The following is a 24,460-nucleotide window of genomic DNA, read 5'->3' as shown; positions in this document are numbered from 1 at the left end:
ATCTCAATGCACTCAACAATAACTTGAATAAACATACCATTAAGATAAAAAAATCATAACACACAATGTAATAATTTGTAAAAGTCAATTTGTCATTCTTGTAATGCTGCAAATGAAATTGTATAAACTGTACATTTATAAAGTTTAGTTAAACCCTATCCACTTTTAAATTGACATTATTATTAGGATAAATGTTTTTTCTTTGCTGAATTTTATTTTTTCCTCACATGACTTTTATCATTTTGCAGACAATGGGTCCAAAAAAACAAAAAACTCTTGAAGTGGCAGCCCTTCCCAAGAGTCCTTCGCAAACATCTGCCAGAAAAATCGCACGAAAATACAGAGGAAAGTGTATGACACCAGTTAAGGCAGCCAATGTGCGGGTACCTTTAGAAAGCGTATGTAAAAATGTCTTTAAGAAAAGCAGCAAGATAATATGGTTTGTCATATGGTTTTCTGTACAGGCGTCACAGTGGAGAAGTAGACATTAATAAGGTGAAAGGTCCCCAAACGATATTCACAAAGATGGAAGAGGAAAGGATGGCATCTTGGCTTAGTGAAATGGCACAGAGAGGCATGGGGCTACGCGTTTGTGAATTTCTTGACTTTTTTCAAGGGGTAGTTAAGAAAGAAAACAGGCAGTCACCATTCCATGACGGAAGACCCAGTTACCAATTTCTTTCCTTAAGTTTTAATCGTTCATAAATTATATATATAGTAATAAATACAATAAATAACAATTCCAATGATAGTCAAATTTTATTTGGCCTTGTAACACAGCGAAATTAATTCAAATAATATCATAATTGAATTACCAAATCGAACAAGAAGTAATGTAAATTAAATAGATAAATTGATCATACATACAATTTCATTTAAGACAATTATAAATCACATATAATTATTCATAGAATATTCATGCAAACGCATTCAAAGCATAATTCAAGCATTCCTTGCATTAAACATTATACAATATGTTAATAGCAATTCAAGCTGAAAACAAATATTAAATATGTAAATAAACAGACAATTTCATAAATGCAAATCACTACACAAACAAATATACAAAGCAAATTTGTAAGCAATAACAAATTATCATTTCTCCTATCTCACAATGACCTATTCTATATAATGATTTACGCAAAACTACTTTTAATTGGGAGGGTGGGACTGGGAAATTCAAATTTTGTAACGCTGTGTGTTCAACGCTTACATAAAACAAGTATGAAACGATCTTAAAAAACCCGTGCGCTCGAGTTTACAAATCAACCAATCATAAAAAAGGTTAACTTCGCTCAGAAATCTATTTTTAGAAAGGTCACGTAACAACTATAAAACAGAGTAAACTTGCGTCATACATTAAACATTTTCATTCGAGATTAAAATTAGCCAATTTCTTTCCTTAAGTTTTAATCGTTGATAAATTATATATATAGTAATACATACAATAAATAACAATTCCAATGATAAACAAATTTTATTTAGCCTTGTAACACAGCGAAATTAATTCAAATAATATCATAATTGAATTACCAAATCGAGCAAGAAGTAATGTTAATCAAATAGATAAATTGATCATACATACAATTTCATTTAAGACAATTATAAATCACATGCAATAATTCATAGAATATTCATGCAAACGCCAACAAAATGCCAAACACACAAAAACAAACAATACAAGAAAAGCAACACAATTAATTAATAGCGAAATATACTGAAATAAGCAAAAGTGTGCTAACTAAAGCAACAATAACAAACAATATATAGAGATGATCATAAATAATCAAACAATGACAACCTGCAATTTCTTACCTACTGCCTTTACATCACTGCACATTGAATCAGTCCATTCTGATTTCTGTGAAAAACAATACAATTATTTACATATATACACTATCAACACGTTATTATATATGTTACGATATGAAATTAGCAATGTCCACTTTGTCTTCAATATATGACATATGCAAATATTTCTTATAAGCGTCTGAAGACCAGTCACCTAAAAGCTGAATTTTATCAGTTGATACATTTAATCTGAATGCAAAGGAAGCAAAGCCCCTTCTAAAAGAGTGAGTAGAATAAGAATTTGGATCTACATCACATTTTGATAGAATTTCACGCAACTTTTTAAGTACATGTTATATGTGACTGGTTTTCCTGACTTCATTACAAATAGAGGAGATCCAGGTCCAGCAGGAATTTTACTTATCATATCCTTAAAGGATGCCATTGGACCTAATGGTGAACTTTTAACTCTTACTAATGGACTGCTTAGTATACGTTGTCCAAATTGTATAGTTTTAGTCCATTTCATTTTAACCAGTAGCTTATGCTGTTCAATCAAAACATCAACCCTCAATAAGAATTTAGGATCTTTTAGGTCTTGTAGCGTTGTTGGAACTAAATTAGATTTTCTAGCTAATAGAAAAAAGCAAAAACAAATAAACACCAGAAAACTGATGAATGTATGTCAGAATTATCTAGTACCGCATACATTTTTATCAAAAGTTCTGGAGATATGGGCAAAGCTTGTTTAACTTGATGACATAGCTTTCTAGAAACTCCTTTAAAGGGGCCTTTTCACAGATTTTGGCATTTTTTAACTTATTCATTAAATGCTTCATATTGATAAATGTAAACATTGGATCGTAAAAGCTCCAGTAAAAAATCAAGAATAAAATTAAAAAAAGGAAAAGAACATTGCCCGGAGCAGGTTTCGAACCAGTGACCCCTGGAGTCCTGCCAGAGTCCTGAAGTAAAAACGCTCTAGCCTACTGAGCTATTCCGCCGAGTACACACATTGAACGTATTTTATACTTTATATAAGCAACCTTCGTAGTTTCACAAAATTTAACGACAAAAACAGAACTCTCCAAATTATTCAATCGTTTCGCGTTGCAACGCTTTATAATTTTTAGGTTTTAAAATCGTCAAAAGATGCATATAATGGCTATATTAGACCATGGTAAATGTTCAGTATTACTGTTTCCTCACAAATATCATAACTAAAACGAAAATTTGCGAATCTGAAACAACTTTTTTCAATTTTGTCAATTTACCAAAGCGTGAAAAGATCCCTTTAAAGGTTAGATTCAATATGAATTAATTTACTTTATCTAAAGAAAACCCAAGGATTTGATACATGGTACGAACTCCACTTACATAATTACGAATAGAATCAACTGATTTAAAGGATCTTCTAAGAAACTGTACATATAATTTTAAAGTAAGAGTTGATGCGAGTAAGAAAAACTAACCCAAAATGACAGCAAAACAAAAGAAATGATTCCCACTGGATCCTCAAATTTTTCCTGGATCCCTCAGCATAGGCGCGTCTATTTGATGCTCTCAAGTCCTCACCAAGTTGAGACATCTGTCTATCTGAAACAACATGATATACTACCAATGATTAATAAATGTAAAATCCTTTTCTTGTACAAAACTATTATACAAAGTCACTTCTTCTGTAATGTCTACGAATGTCTTTCTATGACTTTCATTTAAATGCCACCTAGACAAATGATCCGCTATCCTGTTATCAACACCATATATGTGTACCGCCTTGATTTCAAATTCATTTAAAGCTGCCAAAAAATAATTTCTCTCAAACATTTTTGCATAAATTTACACTTTGCTTTTCCTGAATTTAAAGCAATACACACAGCCATGTTATCACATTGTACTACAATCTTTTTACTTTAAAATGCCATATGCCATAGATGTAAACACACTTCAATGGTCAACATCTCTAATGCACTTATATGTAATTCTAATTATTGTATGAATGTGGGGAAAGTTGCATGAAAATAATGTCATTGTAAAAACCCACCACAACCACTTAAACAAGAATCACATGAGAAGGTTTCATCTGGAAAAGACCATTCTTCAACGGAAATTACTGAAATACCATTGTATAATGGCAAAACTGTTTTCCACCAATATAAATCCAACTTCACTTCATCTGGTATTGCATGACAATCATGTTCACAGTTCAATGCATATACCTCCCTAAGCCAGTTCAAAAGTCTGTTGATAAATATACGACTAGCTTTAACACAAGCTCCAACAAGGTTCAGCTTGCCTAGAAATTGCTGAATCCCCTTCAAAGAAGCAATTTCATTTCCTAGCCAATTCTCCACTAATAGCATTATTTCAATCAATCTATCAGGTGATATTTACATAGTCATTTTAATAGTATCGAACATAACACTTTAGAAAATCATTCTTGTAGTTTGTTTTACAGATTTATCTGTAGATTCTTCCAAACCACATTTTTGTAAAATAATTTCTAAACATAAATAAGCAAAATCAGCATATTGTACTTTTCAGCCCCAGCAAAATCATCTAAATAATTTAGAACAATTACACCAAGTTTAAGTAATATATATGCTATAGCATTTGTTACCCTTTGACAAATGTAAGCTGCTGACCTTAGTCCCATGGATAAAACAGTATCACAAAATATGTGCTTTGTGTATATGAATGACACTAAATTATAATCACCGGGACAAATGCTTATCTGTCTAAAAGCCCTTTTAAGGTCCTTTTTAAACAGCAAACAACCATTCCCCTTTGCTTTTATCAATTCACACATGTCATCTATTTTTGGGAACACTAAATTAATAGATTCCCCTAGATATTCTGACTTGTTAATAAAGTCATTTAAGGCAGAACCCTTTGGAAAACTCAATATAAAGAAGTGAAACTCCAGCTGCTGGAGCAGTATTGAATTTTTATTAAAAACAATTAGTTGGTCCTTTATTTAAGGCAAGTGACACTTTGCTTTTCCTGAATTTAAAGCAATACACACAGCCATGTTATCACATTGTACTACAATCTTTTTACTTTAAAAAATAAGTCCAAAATAATTCTCCTATCTGTGACATCCTTTTTTGACACAGAGTTTAACGGGGAGATTTTTAACTTACTAGTTAAAGGATTAGATTAAAAAGGACCTAACACTGCATTGTAACTCTTTTTTTCAACAAATAATTTAATATTGCTTCTGGATATTCATTAGCTCCTCTATGATCATAATATTTCCACACTGGAAGCATGGTTTCTAATGTATCCTTATATTCTACTACTCCAATAGGAAACCCATACTTTAACAATTCACATACTGCCTTATCATTATAATCATAAAGATTTGTCTTCATAAATTCTGTATTGATTCTATTATTTACTGGGATTTTACAACCAACAAAATTATGTTGTGCCGAAGCTTTAACTTGTTCATGAATTCTTAACATCTCCTGTACATCATTATGTGAATTATTTGTACCTGAACAAAGCTTACATGATTTTGAATGTGAACACATATGTTTACTTAAATTAGAGTTTAAATGATCTGATTCTGATTTAAAACAGTATACAGGAAGAAATTTGTCTATAAGCACATCTTCTTTTTCAAATTTGTTTGAAATGATGTTCAGTCACATCTGTCGACTGGGGCATTCTTGTGAACATTCTGGATGTTGAAGTTTCTTGTCATCTTTTTTCCAACATGATGGTACAAATGTGTAGGGCGTACCGCATCTTTCCTTTAACCGCTGTTGTATGATCATTCTTGTGTTGACATTTATTTCTCTTGTAAAGTGAACAAAACCACACATTTGACTCTTCTTTACTCGCAGTAAGAGAATCTGATTTCTTGCTTTTGAATGTTTGTGAAATTGATGCTTTGATATTGCCTGACTGTTTCATTTGGAATTTGTTTAAAATGGCAATTTCTAAATATTGAAATTCATCATTCCATGTTTTCTTCCCAAGTTCAATCTCTCTTAGTACTGCTGCATAATAGCATTTCAGCCCTTCAAACCCATATGTCATACTTAGGTACATTATGCGTTTGAGCAATTCCAATCTACAATTTCGTTCTGTTGATTTGGTACTAGAGTCAGATATAATTTCTAATTCTCCTGCTATAAATAAATTTAAATCTAAACTTTCAAATGTCATGTTTTTGCTCACAAATTCATATCTTAGATATGTGTGTGGGTATCTTTGAGAATGTTTAACTTTATCGTTACATGTAATTGCAATGCCTGACTTTTTACTTTTAACTTTCTTGACTGACCGTTTTGAACTAATATGAGATATGTCTTAATAAGAGCTAGAATCTTCATCAGAATACTCAGACTCTTGTTCTGAATAGTTATTTATAGATTCCTCAATGTCACCATCTGATTCAGATTCATCTATTTAACCCAGCTTTGATATTTGCTTTTTAACTTTATTTCTGAGCAATTTATCTTTTCTCAAGTCATCAATTATAATTGTATGTCCATGATCACTCTTTGTACTACTTTTAGTTTTAATGTAAGTTTTATCGTTAGAAAGTACTTCTACTTTACCCTTTAGGGATTCGATCTTCGCCTTCTGTTTTTCCAATTGCTTTTTGGTTTCATGGAAATCCTATTGATTGCGTAGTTTTTCTTCTCGTTTCTTGAGGTTTTTAATTCTTCCTTCATGGAAGAAAGCTCATCTTCATCTATGTCATCGTCCTCTAGCAACTGGAGGACGCCATGTTTGTTTACTTCTGCTGCTGTAGCCTCTAATTGGGTTACTTCGGTCGACTTTTCTATTTTTAACCTTTGTTCGCCCGTGTGCGCCATCCCAGAAGTGTTAAATTTCTTATAAATGATTGTTTTTGTGTCCCTCTTTGAACGATTACTCATCTTTATTCCCAATACGAGCTTTTTAACGTCTTTTGTTTCGGGTTTATTTTCCCATCACACCACAAAGTAGTTTAACCGGACGTCGTATCCGCACCATGAAATGTTCGTGGTTCGATGTTTATTCGCATCGTATACATTTCTCAATTGTTCATTATTTAAAAACACACACATTTATAAAACATAATCGATTATTTACACAATGAATAAAGTCACAATGCGTACTTCACGATCTATTTGATAGTTAAATGATTTAACGATTTTTAAGTCCATTTTATACTGTACAATTAGGTAAATGAGGATATCAGATATCTCTACTTGACAAAAGATTTCTGTCTCGAAATGTTCCTCCAATTTAACACAACTTCCGATCGTCAACAATTTCGGAAAATTCGAATTTTGTAACGCTGTGTGTTCAACGCTTACATAAAACAAGTATGAAACTATCTTAAAAAACCCGTGCGCTCGAGTTTGCAAATCAACCAACCATAAAAAAGGTTAACTTTGCTCAGAAATCTATTTTTAGAAAGGTCACGTAACAACTATAAGTAAACTTGCGTCATACATTAAACATTTTAATTCGAGATTAAAATTAGCCAATGGTACACTGCATTCAATAACAGGAATGCCCACATAATAGACACCCGCACGGAGACATCACTTGAGTTAAAGCGGGCCAAATTAACAAAAGATGTGACTGATCTATGGTATAGTAACTTTTTAGACTTCCTAAAAAGTATGAATTGCCTTGACAAGCCCGGTTGCATTTGGAATGCGGATGGAACTGGCTTCAACATGGGGAGCAACGTTACAAAAGTGATTGGCCCTTCTGAAAGAAATTGTCATGTCCCACATATCACTGCTGGAAAGCAGCGACTTACAGTCATGTACTGTGGCAGTGCCAGTGGAAAAATGATTCCACCATTTTTGTCTTCCCAGAGCCCAAACCTCGCTCCTTCAATCCTTTAAATGGGTCAGCAGAGGGTAGTGATATTGCCTTCACGAAAAAAGGTTGGATGGACGCTAAAACATTCTCCTGTTTTATTGAACATTTCACTAAGTTTGCTGGGCCAGAGCGACCGGTGGCGTTACTGATTGACAGTGCAAGCAGTCATGTAGATCAAGCAGTGTTTACAAATGCGAAATCCAAAGGAATAGAATTGTATAGGATAGTGCCGAATGCCACTCATCTTATGCAGCCCTTAGACAAAGGGGTTTTTGGTCCGCTTAAAGGAAAATGGAACCTTGTGACTAGACAGTTTTCGAGAGAAGTCCCTGGAAGGACGATTGGGAAGGAGAACTTTGTGGAAAAGCTCAATGAAGCTTTTTTAATGTTTAATAAACCTCTCACCGTTATAAATGCCTTCAAGTCAGCAGGTATTTATCCTGTGGATAGCAACAAAATCACGAGTGATCTGTTGAAGCCTGGAAAAACATTCCTCAGTAATACAATTGATGAGTCACATCAAAGTACAGTTGTTGTGCAACAGGAAAATCAAAGTACAAATGCTGTGCAACAGGCAAACACTTCAGATACATCAAAAGCTAGAAATGCTCTACAAGTGTTTGAAGACTCACTGTCTACCCCAGTGCGTATCAAATACAAAAGACGACTTGAGGAATGGTATGACATACAGAGTTAATCACCATGCTATGATGTTTACGCCAAAATAAATGCCAAAGCATATCCATCTAGCACAAAAGTGGACAATACAAGACAGATTTCTGGTTTGGTGTTGCTTGCTGACACTGCACTTCTGAGGACAACTGGGTCAACTGCTGAGAACTGTTCAGTGAATCTTCCTTCCACATCAGGTCTGATTTCTCCCCTGTTAAGTGAAGCATTAGTCTTTCCAAAAGCTCGTCCTTCAATAAAATCTGTAAGAAGAACATTGATAAATTATCTGCCAGACAATTTTACTTCTCCAGAAAGTATTCGAACATTGGCACTCAAAGAACTGGAGAAAATAAAAGTGTTTGCTGAAAAAGAGAAGAAAGCAAAAGCTAAATTCTACACACAAAAAAACCAGAAAACTAATCAGTCAATGGAACGTGAACAGATAAGCTCGAAGGGAAAACAGCCAAAGAAAAAGAACATAACAGGACATTCTAGTATTGGAAAAGCAAACAGTAGCCAATCAAACGAGTATTGTCGAGGCTGCTTAGTAACCGAGGAGGAAGACATGCAGTCAGGTGCAGAACAAATGTGGGTGCAGTGTGACCAATGTGATGGGTGGCTTCATTCAGACTGTATCTCTGGTCCTGTAGACATAGATGAACCATTCATTTGTCCGGATTGTGTGTAAAGAAATGTAAATAAAAACAAGCAAATAATAAGAATTATTATATTAATTTGTTATTTAAAATACATGCTATTTTCACTGTTATTGTTAAACATCAAATCTTAATCCTTGTAAACAATGTTATAGCTATTCTCTATACAGTTCAAGCTTTTCTACTTACCTGTGTATTAGTGTTATGCATTGTGAATAGTTTAGATGGCAACACAGAGAACTTTATTATCAGCTTTTGAACTTGAAATTTGATCAATGGCTCATGTGCACATATGTTAAAAGATTAAATTGAATTTCAAATTTACAGCCACCATGAATTCTAGACGTGCAGGGCACTTTTCATCACCAAACATTCCTGAGTTATTTGTCCTAGAACATGGCTGACAAGTACTGAGGTTTAAATTATATTTTACAAAGTTATAATTCTTGATTATTAACAGTATTGTATACATGGCCTGTCCCACATGAGAAGGGAGGTGGTGTTGTTATACCTTGTAGATATGTTTTAGTTGTTCATGATGTTGGCAGCATTTTTGCAACTCTTAGTGAAGTTCTTTCCGATATGGTTGAGGGAAGTTCCATGCGTTTATCAATTTTGTGATAGCTTCATGCTTTGTATCATGATTTAAAGTGGCAGGGCTATGTAAATATATACATGAAATAAGTTATTATGTAATTGTCCTCCAATGTTTAAAATGGGCTAATTTTAATGAGATTAAAATGTTTAATTTTCATGACAAAAGTTTATGCTGTGCGAGATTCTAATTTTAGAATGGTGATATGAACTCACCAGGTATCTGATTGGTTAATGTTGTATCTCGTGTGCACGAGATCTGTGAAATATGTTTCATACTGGTTTTTGTAATAGACGAACACACAGCGTTGTTTGAAATTAACTTGAAAATAATTTTATTTCTCTTATCCCTCTCACCCTTTTTTATGTAACTGATAATTTATCATCATTTGATCTTTGAATCATTTAAGAGAAGCTAGTTGTACAGAATGTATATGTATTGAATATATAATTAAGTCATGTTGTATTATAAATTGTAATTGATTATTCAGTTATAGGCACATTCGTTTATCATTGTGAGTGGACTTTACTTAAGAATGTTTAATTCAGTCATTGCTCATGAGACATTAAGGTTTTGGTGTACTTTTTTAAATATACAAAGGTAAACTTGTGTTAAATGTAAATTTATTTATGTATGTATGTATTTATTGTTTTGTTTGTGAATTATCAGTTAAAATGTAACAATTAATGCCTTTAATTTAATTTGTAATGAAATGTTTCGAGTTTGTATGAATATTCGATATGTTGCCGTACTTTTGTATGTGGCTTAATATGAATATTCTTTGAATTATTACATTTGAACTATGCTTGTAATTAAATATGTGTTTGTAATAGTTTAAATGATTGAACACTCTTTAATATGATGGTTGATTCATGTTATTGATTCGATTTGTAACAAGGACAACTAAAATTTGATTATTATTTAAATGTTTTATCTGTCCGTCCGAAAACTTTAACATTGGCCATAACTTTTTCAATATTGAAGATAGCAACTTGATATTTGACATGCATGTGTATCTCATGAAGTTGCACATTTTGAGTGGTTGAAGTTCAAGGTCAAGGTCTTCCTTCAAGGTCAAAGGTCAAAAAAAATCAAAGCGGCGTTCTCATGAAGCTTCACATTTTGAGTGGTGGAAGTTCAAGGTCAAGGTCATCCTTCAAGGTCAAAGGTAAAAACAACAACAACATTTTTTTTTCAAAGAGGCGCAATAGGGGGCATTGTGTTTCTGACGAACACATCTCTTGTTTTATCATGTGATGTTATTTAAGTTAAGTTGTTTTAGTTTTGTTTTGTTTGATACTGTTTTTGATAGTTTATAACTACACTGATTGTTTACTGTTTTACACGATGATTTATATTTAATTATCTGTGATCCGATTGATTTTACTATATATTATATTAAAATGTATGCAAATTATTTTGAGTCTTCCAATAAATGATATCAATCATGTGTTATCTTCATGTTTTATTTGTATTTCATGTTCAACATTGATAAAAAATGTTTCAAGCAATATAAATGTTTTGTAAGTTATTCATTTCTGGTGGATCTATTTAAGATTTTCAACATATAATTCACACTGAAACAATATATGTATCTTCAAATGAGCTAGCCTGTGGAGACCCACTTATTTGCTGTTAAATCAATGCCGACCTATTGATAATCCTTTTAAAATCACATAACATTGCAATTATAATTGATGGAATGAAACTACAATTGGTGGATACAATGTGCCAGTTGTTTGTTTTGAGGGATTAGTGGAATATGCCTATTTTCAAAATCTTGCAAATTGTAAAATACAAGATAAAATACGGCATACTCAATTTTTATTAGCATTTCAATATGACACACTCTTATATTGACACAATAAATAAAAACACAATGCACAAGGTAAAGATTCAAGATCACGTAAAAATGTAACACAAATGAATATAATTTAAACATCATTAAAGGCATTAAAAACATTAAACAAGAGATGTGTTTTGTCAGAAACACAATGTCCCCTATTGCGCCGCTTTGAAGCCATAAATTTGACCTTGAAGGATGACCTTGACCTTTTACCACTCAAAACGTGCAGCTCCATGAGATACACATGAATGCCAAATATCAAGTTGCTATCTTCAATATTCAAAAAGTTCAGACCAAATTTTAAAGAAGGTTTAAGTTTTAGGAAAGAAAAATACAATTATATTTGAACTATGACCTTGAAGGATGACTTTGACCTTGACTTTTCACTAATCAAAATGTGCAGCTCCGTGAGATACACATGCATGCCAAATATGAAGTTGCTATCTTCAATAAAGCAAAAGTTATCAAACTTTAACCAAGGTTAAAGTTTTTGGGACACACACAATGAATGAATGACAGACAGACAGACAGGCCAAAAACAATATACCCCCAATCTTTCGATCCGGGGGCATAAAAACTAACTGGCAATGTAAATTTGTGATTGTAAACAACGTATTTCATGTTTTGACTGTTCAATTTACGTTTGAGATAGCCCCCCCCCCCCGAGTTGTTTTGACCACGTGATCCGTTATGGCTACAAGTGATCCGTTAATGCATCAATTCGTCAACAAAAACGTGCCACAAATACTTATTGTCGGCATTTAAAACATAAAATTTGCTGAAACAGTAAGAAAAGGTAATATTTTATTAAACTGATATAAAAGAGGTCGCAAAAAAATTATTGCTTTTCTTCAGCGCAACTTATTTTCGCTAGTGATCCGCTATTGGTAACTTGACTGTATAAGATTGCTTAAAGCATTGAAGTTGTATGCACACCACTTAAAATGGGTGAATCTTTATTCATCAATATAGTCATTTGAACGTACGTCTGTTTAACAAACAACACATTATGTTTTTATCTGCAAACGATGACGTTCTTTTACAACGTCCGGACCATTTATTTGCAAGGAAGAAAAAAAAATTGCATAATGTATTTTCTACATAGCCTGTATTGAGAATGTCACCAAAGCAAAGCATTTTAAACCGATTGAAAGGCATGCCCAATCTCACACTTAGCCCAACATTCATCCCAAACACAAAGTGTGTATAATATTTAGGAATTATAAAACTTCTTCAGACATTTGCAAAAGATATATTCTTATAAAAATCCGTAAGTCTTTTATTTAAGGTAAGTGACTAATTACCTACGAAATTCCTGACACTTCATTCACCGCGAAATGAAACGCAAAATTATTAAAGCTGGGTAAGCCGCCTTGTAACTTTTAATTCAAAGCATCCGGGGATTTTAAATGGTTGAATGACGTTCCGAACATCACACACGTAAAAAGATAATTAATCACATAGCATCGTTATTTAAAAAAATGCAATACAAGAGGCAATGGTATTGATAAATGGTCGAACCACAGAATCAGAATGACAACTTTATGATTCACGATGAAAATAACTTCAGGGGTGTTGCGGCAGTTTATTTAACAGGGAATATATGTATAGCAACACCGATGGTGCTATTATCACAACTCAATATTTTTGTTATCAGTATCATCAGAAATGACCGAGTTGGTTCATAATTCAATTGTCAGTGGTTCGATCCAAGGTGGGGTTAACTTTTTTATTTATTTTTTTTATTTCTTTAATTTCATTCTTGTTTTGTACTTGAGCTTTTTAGTCATGTTGTTTAAATTTATCAATTCAAAGCATTTAATCACAAACTTCAAAACAAGCCTTAATCTGTGAACAAGTACATGTAAGTTATTAAAGATAAAGGTCGAGTTTGATACTATATGGTATTAAGTTTTTGATTAAATATTGTTTTTTATAAAGTCTTTTGGTAAGCTGTTGTTATCCCAGTTAAGATTGTAAACAATTTCTAATGTTTATGCATATTTCTTACAATCTATGTACGGTACTTGGGTTTTGCCTAATTGATGTATTTTTATAAAATTTGACGTAGACAGTAGGAATAGTTCAAACAAAAAAATTCGGTTAAAAGTATGGTTACCCCCTTTTTTATTTGTGTTTTATGATGACAACACGTAGATGAAACATATTTGAGCAGTTTTGCAGAATTCTATTTGACATATTTTTTTAATTACATTTTTGTGTTAAAAAAAGTAAAACATTGAAGTTTTGGGGGGAACATAAAAATTTAAAAAAATATTTTTGTTTAATGTAACTTATGTTCTCCATTTTTTTTGGCATTGTGTTGTTTAATTAAATTGTATTTTATGTATCTCTCAGCTTATATAATATATATATATATATATATATATATATATATATATATATATATATATATATATATATATATATATATATATATGTTGTCTATTTCATAGGTTATTAATTGGTTTGAAGCAATTAGAGATTTTCCAGTTTAAATGAAAAAGTAAATGTTATAAAATGGTGAATAAAATCAAAACACGGCCGGTGACCCTATATTTTTATTTCATTTTTCATATAGTAATTGAATATAGTACTTGAATATAAATTTTGAACAAAATCTATTTGGTGGAAAAAAATCTGCAAAACTGCAGCAACACCCCTTAATCAACTGTCAACTTAATTCCTAATTTTTTAAAAATTTTTAGAACTAAGCATCATATCGTATTAATTTACCCCAGATCATCGTAATGCAAACATTCGAGTTATAGCATCGTATTTCTAATTAAGAAGCAATAGCGAATAATATTAATTCGATTAAATCGCATTTAAGAATGACTGATTTTAAACTAAAATATGCAACATTATTACAACTTTCTGCGGCGCGATGAATTAAAGTAAATATATGTATTTATTCCCTTTTGTTGATAAGATTTCAAAACTTCGCATCATGTGGTAAAAAATATATAGATCGTCGTTATGCATCTCACAAAGAATATGCATATGCATAGAAATACTAACTATTAGTCTTTATAATGCTCATATAATTCAGCCTATGAGACGTGTCAGGTTTTCACTACTTAACATTCAAACTATTTTTGTGTCATACCCAGTATTGAGGTTTGAAAAAATATGTTATTAAAGTAGTGAGATCCACAACGGCATAATTTGATCGTCGGTTCGAATATTTAAAACATGAAATGAGCTAATAAACTTATAGTGTGATTATACCTGTACAGACGTATATCTAAAAATAGATTCGTCGAAGGTATTTTGAAACAGTATAGTATTGAGCAAACGTTGTTGTGGATTTTGTTTGGATGGAGAACACTACGAACTTAGGTAATTGCAGTTAAACATATACGACCTATACATACTACAATATAAGGTTGTAGTATTGTGTTGTGTGCATTGAACTCTTTTGGTAAAAGTAAAGAAAAGTGGTTTTCCGAGTGTTTGCTTGTATGTTCCTGAATTAATAAAAGTTAAATTGTGTCACCACAACCTTTTATTTATGTTGAGATTTAAAAAGCCGCGGAACTGTATACAATTTTGATTGTTTTTAATGAGTGCTACCAATAAATTTCGTTTCCTCAGTATTTTTCATAAGTGGTTAGGTTTTTAGTTTTTTAACTTTGAAATCGAAAGTGGATGACGTCAAATAACCAGCGACGTTATTAAATTAACTCTTTCACAAAATATTTTGTTTTAATGCTTATCTGAAATATCATACCTCAGGTATTATACAACGTCGTTTGCACATTACGCACGAACGTAAAACAAAACGCAATACAAATCATGGTACGTATTTTCAATTAATTAAAGTGCGTAACCGGTTTAACCAATAATCAAGTTGACTTTTTAGTGTAAGTTAACCGTTGAATCAAAAGTAAGTCACATTCTCCTAGCTGAGTTGTCGTTCGTTCCTCGCCGATACATGCAATAAACCACAGTGTAAGAGAGTGAGTAAGTCAATCAAAATAATCTTGTAATAAATATGGCCGCCCATTATGTTTGTGGATCAAAAAAGGGACGTTTTAAGCGACCAGCGGCTCCTGCGGGAATATTTTAAAAGAAAGTCTGTTCATATCGTCATTTAAAATCATTCTGTTTGCATTTAATAATATAAATAACAAATAATAATATTTCTAGATTAAACACGCCGTTTACTTAGTCAGTTTTCTATGGAAAATACCCCTAAATATTCCTAAATACTCTTTATGGCTGAAACAAGGGAGTAAAATACGCTTTAACAATAAAATCAGGGGGTGAAATACCCTTTAGACCAAATCCTTATCTTGAGCTCTGGCTTCACTGCTTGCTGTGTGTAGAATAATTAGACTTAAATCATTTTGCAGTATTTCGTCACAAGTATTGAATTTGTATAAGAGCATTTACACCTCTGTGGTATCAAGTTACCCCTGCATACCCTGTCTATAACTAAATGTGTCGTCGTGTTAGAGGTATTTGTTGTATGAGATGATGAATGCTTAATACAATAATTGAACACTAAAAGTGCCCTTCTAGTATGTGTTGTTCGTATGTCGGCCTATAAATTATGTTAAGTATAATCATATTTAACTGTTGTTATTTTAGAAGTTAAGTTTGAAAGTATACATGTATCCTTGTATAGCATTGTTTGCAAACAAGTTTCGTAAAAAACGATAACACAGGTTATGTTACGTGCAATTAAAGAGACAAACGTTAAAAATTACGTTTCATAATGTAGTTACAGGAGCAATAAAAAAAAACATTTGAATGGATCCGTCGGCATCATAACTTATATGGAAAGTATAAATGCCATTTTAGAAAACGTTGAAATTAGAATATATAACTTGTGCATATCTATTTTTATTGAATTTTAAATAAATGTTTGTACTAAGGATAACGTGCATTGTTCCATCACCAGCAGCATTCATTTAATAGTTATAAAATCCCATTTAATTAATTTGTAGTGAATTATGTACATTAGGAGCATTGCTCCCGAATCAGTCATACCCAAGATTTCGCAATTAAATGTACCTCTTGAATATTCAAGGACATATGTTTGGTGAAAATTTAACGAAATAAATCAAACATCAGATGTCAAATTACATCATTATTTGTTTTGTATTTGTGTTCGTATGTAAATTTGCATAATGAATTTATAATTTTTAAAATAATAACAGATGATAAAAAGTAAAAAGACAGATATGGATGAATGTTGAAAATATATATTCACAGATGCTTGTGGAAAACGCAATTATACAATTAGAACGATACGGACAATAATCATTAAGGATAATATACCTCAGGTTTGTATTTTGTTTTGTTGGCAACTCTGGTCATTTATTTTTCGTTCTGTATCTAGATATTTACTAAGTAATGAGCTTACTAATTCAGATTGGACCACCATTCAGGAAGAAAACGTCGATTTACTTCGTGAATTCCAGAAACTATGTAAAAGGTAGAGCGTTTAAGGGTAAAATAATTTAAGGCCAGATTGTAGTGTTAATGTTAAAGTTAGGGTTTACCATATTTATTTGTAACCTGACGCGTAAACAATTCAATCAAGTATCAATCTATCTACGTCATTAACTGTTTTTATTCGTTTCTTAAAGGCTAGAATTTGTTTTCTGTTAAATTTTGATTATGCTTTTATCACTTTAACGATCACATACTTATCAATACAAATTTTTCCTTTTGGCGTTACTGGTGCTTCACTATTTTATATGTTAATTATTTAACTTATTGCACTTTTTTTAAACGGACAGAAATAAACCGGAAGTGCTATTTCTTATTGGATGTCCAGGAGTAGGAAAAAGTGCCTTGGTGAACACTATCATCAGAGCTCTATGTGGGACATACGACGAGAAAGCTAAACCGAATACAACAACATTCGAATGGTAACATTGGTTCTCTTCGATTCAAAATGTTAAATTACTGTAAATCCAATGATTTGTTTCTGATGTCTTAGACAAGAACAGTGAACAATATGCACAATTATAATACTTAACCTGTAAATTGTCAACGCTTTAACTTTGGAAGATACTTTGATCAGAAGATTCAATGAAACTCATATTTTAACCAATTTATTCTCAATTAGTAGTTAAGACTCTACTTATGTGTTGTTTTTTTCTTCTGTATTGAGGTTTAAAAACTGTGGCATTCAGAAGACTGAACTACAGGGTAAACAAAAGAAAGCGTTTTTCAACGTGCCTACATATGTTACCAAACATCATAGATTCTGCTGGAAACATTGACGAAAATACATTGGCATTGCGAGAAATAATGGAGTTGGTGATTGGAGGTTGTGAATTGAATGAGAAATATAATACCATGTTAAGTATGACGCGTTGTGTAACAAAGCATAAATCTTTCACTTGCATAAAAACTATTTTCACCAAATTTTGAAATTTCATTAAATCATCAAAGTTTTTCTTCTGCTTTGTTCTCTGAATTCATTAAAGACGTTTCGGTAATCTCGAAACGTACTCAACAAATCTGCATTTAGAAATCGCTTTTTAATTCGACTCATCTTTTATAAAGCATAACAAAATCCACTAATATCTACGCATCTATTTTTTGCGGTATCAAATATTTTAGTATAGGTCCTTTTTAGTGCATTAACCTGTTGGCACAGTGTATATTACAATATTGAGTACATCGTCATATATTTTTTTCCAGGGTTAATCCCTAAAGGCACATCCCTTGAATATCTTCGGGATAAACAGAAAAAAAGATCACCTGGTTTTCTGAGCAGAACATACAAGACATGTGACGAGGAATGGAAGGTAACAAAGATCGTGTTCGTCGTAAGCTGCACGCAGCCTCTTCCAACTCAGCTGATACAATGTCTCAAAGACGCTCTCGGAGCATATAATAGGAGAACAGGGTTGGCAAAATGTACGTAATTTTAAGGTTCGCCTAGATATTTTTCTATAATATTCTTATGACCATTCGCATTGGGTTTACCACTCTAATTTATGCATGATTTTCTTTTCACACGTAGTACAAATATGCATATTTAACGTGAATGGTGACTGATTTCTACCAAAGCTTTCTAACCTGTAAACTTTCTGGCGTGTAAGTCAATTGCATGATAAGTAATATAAAGTAACATGTGCAAACCTTAGATTAGCATGCGCAGCCTGTCCAGCTCAGAAAATTGCCAATACAAACATGGTTGTCCTATTTAGCAAACGAGACCAATATTAAACATGCCTGATTTTAAATATGCCAGGGTCGAAAATGTCACCAAATAGTAAGTAAAGTATCGTCTGCTTTCATCCTGCCCGGAACAGATTGCGATCACGTACAATGTCAACTCCCAAATTATAACTCCCCGGAAATATTTTGTTACGCCTTGTAATAATAGACTCTTGGTCCAAAGTTTACATCTTTCCAATATACAAAGGCAAGGGTGCTCGCGCTTGCCCCGAAAATAATTACGACTTTTTATGATATTTTCCTTTCTATGTAAACTGTTCACACCCGTCTTAAATGAAAAATCTATCATGTCTTACTATAAAAATTCCATAATGAACAAAATCAAGCTGGCTTTCATTAACACCTATCATTAATAGATAATAAATTCGGTCAAACTGTTCTCATAAACAGCATTAACAATTTGAAGAGTAAACTAGAAAAATGGCGCGGCAGAGGCTGACGCGTATCCCCACGCCGCATAAATGTTATATTAAAAGGCAATTTTGGGTGGGCAAGGCCTATGTTGGTGGGGCCCCGGGGTGGGTAATGTGGACATGGATGGTCGAGATAGACCGTGTTGTAATAAGAGATGTTGAGTATTACTTTGAATTCAATCGGTGAATAAATGAAGAAGATATGTTTAAACAAAATTTTGGGTGGGCGTGGTCTATGTGTGTGGGGGGGGGGGCGCCAAAGGGTTGGTAATTGGGCCATGCATAGTTGAGATTGACTGTATTGTCATAAAATAAGTTCAGTATCAATAAGAAGTGAATCGGTGTAGAAATGAAGAAGTTAATGTAAAACAACCTTAAAATTATGAGTGAAAATCACTGGCCCAATCCCAACCCCCTTAACTTTTGACCCAGGGGTCAGATCAAAATTCCAAATAGGGCACTGTCGCACATATGCTCATAGTTACCATGTATTTAAGGTTAAAGGTTCTAGTGTAGGAGGAGATAGTGGCTAGGACTGACGGACGGACAGACGGCGGAGATAACCACATAATCCCCCGCTCCAATTTGGAGCGTGGGGATAATCAATGACAAATAAGAATCAAAGTACTGACAGTACTGGTGTGACGATACTTTTGAAGAGGATGGATATAAAAGCATCAATACAAGTTTATCTACATAACCACAATTGTGTTTGTGGGTACGAACATTTTGGGTACGAAAACAATTTGGGTACGTATATTTTGGGTAAAAAAAAATTGGCAAAAAAATTGGGTACGAAAAAAAGGTTGGGTACAAACAAATTTGGGTTAAAAAAAAATGGGTACGAAAAAAAAGTGGGTACGAAAAAAAAGATGGGTACGAAAAAAAGTTAGGCACGAAAAAAAGGTTGGATACGAAACAAAATTGGGTACAAAAAAAATTGGGTACGAACAAACATTTGTGTACGAACAAAAATTGGTTATGAAAAATTTTGGGTACGAAAAAAATTGGTGGTACGGGGATATAAGGATACGAAAAAAAAGTTGGGTACGGAAAAAAACCAGGGTAGGAAATAAAATTAGGAAAGAAAATAAATTGGGTACGACAAATTTTCGTAACGAAAGAAAGTTGGGAGTACGGGGAAATAATACCCGTGGACCTGTCGATAGATTTGAAAGAGGACGGGAACCAACATACCTTTATCAATGGCCTTGGGGTGGTTACTGTGGACATGGATGGTCGAGATAGACCGCGTTTTCGTAAGAGATGTTCAGTATTAATTTGAAGTCAATTGGTGAATAAATAAAGAAGTTTTGTTAAAACAAAATTTTGGGCCCCACCCCAATCCCCATTCTCCACTAAATCCCCCTACACTATTAGCAATTGAACCTTGAAACTTACACACATGGTAGCTATGAGCATATGTGCGACGGTGCACTACATGTATTTGGGATTTTGATCTACCACCTGGGTCAAAAGTTATTATCATGTGCGTCGCATGTCGTTAGTAAAATGAGTTGTTGTTTTTACCCATTTTACCCATTTATTTTCCCATAACTTTTGACCCAAGGTCAGATCAAAATTCCAAAACGCTCACAGTCGCACATATGCTCATAGCTACCATGTGTGTAAGTTTCAAGGTTCTAGTGCTAATAGTGTAGGAGGAGATAGTGGCCAGGACAGACGGACAGACAGCGGATATCAATACAATATCCCCACGCTTTTAAAAGCGTGGTGATAACAATTCGTGGTCTATGTAGACATCCATAAATACGTTGATCTTATCACCAAAACAGAGATATTCTATACTACTTAACAACAATGCCCAGTTAAAATTCATACGCATTGTCTAAAATATGTACGTAACATCAAACCATGTATTCAAACTAATAAAGTACTTCTTTTTTATTCTCCTACTACCTTCATGACTTACTGCAATACATAAAAAGTCACAACAAAAGGATTCAAATTCAATACAAGGATGGAGAAACAATGCAACTGCTTGTCGTTTTTGACCTACTGTTTGCCGATCACACTATTCTTATTCACCATACACTTTTCACACAAAATTAGCCGATTTTGAAACTATATTACAAACAATACAAATTAACAGTAAATGTACAGAAAACTAAAGTTATAAAACATGTATGTGGCATCAATTTAATATCTTTGCAAAAATACTATTTTACGACAAACAACAAATTAATTGAAACACTTCAATATCTAAAAAAAATCTCGGAACAAACTGTAGTCATTTATTTGGTTTGAGTATAGAAACGTTAAATATTAAATAAACATGTATGTGCTTATTAAATTTTATAAATTTTATTCATATTGTTTAATGGCATTCATAATCGCCTGTTACATTAAAGGTTAATATCCATGTGCGCACACATTTCTATTCAAATGTCAGCTAAAATAGTAATATAACTCAAGTCTTAATTCGTAATAAATGGTTTAATGAATGTTATATATAAATGACGTAAAACATCATGTCGTATGCATTTTGTCTAATGCAACAGTATTTACATTTCAGTCAATATCAACGTCTTTGTTGCCATCACCAAATACGATTTAGTGGCGGAACAAGGAATATTTTCTACCTTAGACCTACAGGGACAAATAACCATGGAACAGTTTGAGGAACACGAACGCAAGGTGGCAGAGCATTTCGGGATCTTCGAGCACAACAGCATCCGCTGGGTGAGCTACGTGGATGGTCACAATGCAGACAACCCATTCATCGAGAACATCGCTCTGAAGTTTGTGAGGCAGATGATGCCCCGTCGTGCTCCTAAAAAAGCCGAGAGTACCTTTGGTGAAGATATTGCAGGTTGGCTTCTTGTAGCTGCACTTGTGAGCATGGCCTGGCATTTTTTCAAGCGTTCATAACCTGTTTAAATAAAATGACGGTTTTCGCCAAAAGGTGAGACATTGCGCATAATTTTGACTTCTTAAATGCTACAACATGTTGTTTTGACCAACACAAGTGTGTATTATTTTCTTGAGAAATTGTTTATTTTGTTAAGAGAATCATTCTGTGCCTAATAGTTATGCAGTTATGTGACTTTGGTCAATATCCGATTATTAAGATCTGATCTTAGAACGTATAATATTAAGTTACAATTATATTTGAATGTGCGATGTTTTGAGAAAAAAAATTATTTTGAACGATTTCGAATAAATTTGCATGCGAAAAATGTTCACGTTTGGGCGCCCCTAAACCTCAAATCCCCAGTGCTATGCTTAGCATTCATCGTTCTCATGAAGTGACCCCAGTTTTATTTGTTAGTGTTTGTGTGTGTCAAGTTTTTTTATTTCCTTAAATAAAGCAAATTGGAGTGATGATAAGAAAAACTATTGATGCAATTGGACTAAGGCTGTCCTTGTGAACGTTAAACCGTAGCGTAGTAATGGGATATGATTGAGACCATGTGTGTTCACTAAATCCTTACATTTTATTGTATTATTACTTTTTATTACATTAAAAAGGTGATGTCTGTTATTAACATATAATTGTCCAACATGCAATATACGATGCAATGAGGTATTATAAAATTAAATTGAGAGATCGATTTACGTTTAGATCACGATAACAAAGGTAGTATATGTTCATAAAATGCCAGTTTGACATATATTTGTTTAATACAGTTTAATAAAGCATGAGTTCTGTTTGTGTCTTGTCTGCGATTGATGAACTGCTTCCCATAGTATTTCTATAAATAATAAAATACTTTCTGGTTGTATTTGAATGTATGTATTATCGTAACAAGATTTACCTTTAAAGTCATTTCCACTATTACTGACAGGACAAGTCTTATTTAAAGCCTTAGTTAACAAACGTAAAAAAGGCAGAAACCTTGCGGATAATTATTCTAAAAATTATTCTGACCATAAAGAGTAAACATTTCAATCGGTCGAAAATAAAAGAAATGCGATTTGAAATCGTGTTTATGTAGCTTTTAATTCCTATGTATTCAATTGACTTAGCGTACATAAAGCATATACACATGTACTGCATTTGCACCAAGCATATTTGATCGTAAACATAATTAAAATGTAATATATTTCTCAAAAACCTTACAAGTTTTATTGAAATAAAGTCGTTTTCTTTCATACTTACTTACGCATGTTTATTATTATTTTAGCATGTGTTGAATTATTTTCAGTGGACAAAGACTTTAAACTTCGCACAAAAGAATTAAATGTATTAAAGAAAAACTGTAGTGTTCTATACACTTAACACTAAACTTAGGTGCGCAGTGTAATCGAATGTATTATATAATTGTTTTGTACATATATAATATTATGTTATTATGCCAATGTTCTTTGTATTATAAGAAAAATGTTTGTATAAAAATGGTCAAAATATTTGCCAGAAATACCTATACATTTAAATTGTTTAGATTTTCAAATGTATATTTCCTCACCAAAATTCCTATCTGATTATATATTAAAACCTGCTATTATATGTTCAAATTTAGAAATAATTTTCTTATGGTAAAATCGGACTTAGCTCTCACAGATCACATCAGGTAAATTAACTTGTGTCTGAGTTGTTCATCTCTTTTATAAGATGCTTTGTACGTTATTGTATTGTGATGGTAAATGACCAGCGTTTATTCTTGTAGTTGTATTTTTTTGTTGTTGTCAACCATTAGGAAAATACGCGAATTATTACTGTTAATTTTTGTTAGTTTGTATTTAAACTGTGCTTGTAAATTAATGGTGTTAGAAGGTTTGAATTATTAAGATACTGTTCAATAAAGAATAAAAAAAACTGTAAAAAGGAAGAATAAGTCTTAATTTCAGAAATAAAACCACTACAACAAAATTTAAAAAATTGTAATTCTGCAAAGTCATTGGAAAATATATCAAACACAATAAAAGCTTAACAATAAGAACTAGAACAAATATATGATAAAAAGGCCAATGGATACATTTTAAGATCAAAAGCTATTCAGGTCGAAGGAAATGAAAAAAAAATCAGCATACTTTGCCAACCTAGAACAATGGAGAGCCGAACAAAAAACATAAGTAAATTGTTGGTAACACAGTATTAAAAGATAAAAACATAATATTAGAAAAAGCAAACTATAATGAATCACTTTATAAACAAAATCCTATTGAAGAAATTTGTTCGGTTCTTTCATGTCCCTATTAATAAACTAAATCGAGAACAAAAAGTAAAATGTGAAGGCAAACTTACTGATCATGAATGCTGATGCGCATTTTTTTTTGGTGTCTAAATAAAGTTAGAATGATGTAACGTAATGTACATTATAATTGTACATTATAATATATAAAGGGACATATAAATGAACGTAATAATATATATAATAACAGAATTTATCTCATTGTACATTATTGTGTTGTTATTGTCGTGTTATTGTTGTATAAACAAACTAATTTAGGAAATAGAATCTTCGGGTAGGATGTA

The 24,460-nt window shown here is 32.4% G+C and overlaps 1 protein-coding gene and 1 long non-coding RNA gene across 3 annotated transcripts in view; one reads left to right on the top strand and one right to left on the bottom strand.

Annotated features, from left to right (window-relative positions):
• LOC127837579 (uncharacterized) overlaps nt 1–22,694 on the top strand; it is a 60,854-nt gene extending 38,160 nt beyond the window's left edge. Inside the window, exons 5-6 of one of the 2 annotated variants that reach the window (XM_052364825.1) lie at nt 18,065–18,283; nt 21,557–22,694. In XM_052364825.1, coding sequence (XP_052220785.1) covers nt 18,065–18,283; nt 21,557–21,912 — 575 coding nt within the window. In that variant the 3' untranslated portion in view covers nt 21,913–22,694. The remainder of the gene's footprint in view (nt 1–18,064; nt 18,284–21,556) is intronic. The other variant, XR_008029342.1, reaches the window with a different exon arrangement.
• On the bottom strand, nt 1,778–15,223 carry LOC127837625 (uncharacterized). Its single transcript, XR_008029378.1, has 3 exons — nt 15,132–15,223; nt 3,264–3,387; nt 1,778–1,861 (listed from the first exon to the last, which is right to left on the bottom strand). It is a non-coding gene; the product is annotated as an uncharacterized LOC127837625 (long non-coding RNA).
• Nucleotides 22,695–24,460: the final 1,766 nt, after the last annotated feature.

Source organism: Dreissena polymorpha, chromosome 7, assembly GCF_020536995.1.
Source record: "Dreissena polymorpha isolate Duluth1 chromosome 7, UMN_Dpol_1.0, whole genome shotgun sequence".
Lineage (NCBI taxonomy): Eukaryota > Metazoa > Mollusca > Bivalvia > Myida > Dreissenidae > Dreissena > Dreissena polymorpha.
The sequence above is the reverse complement of the archived record's forward strand: the minus strand, read 5'-3'. Positions and strand labels throughout refer to the sequence as shown.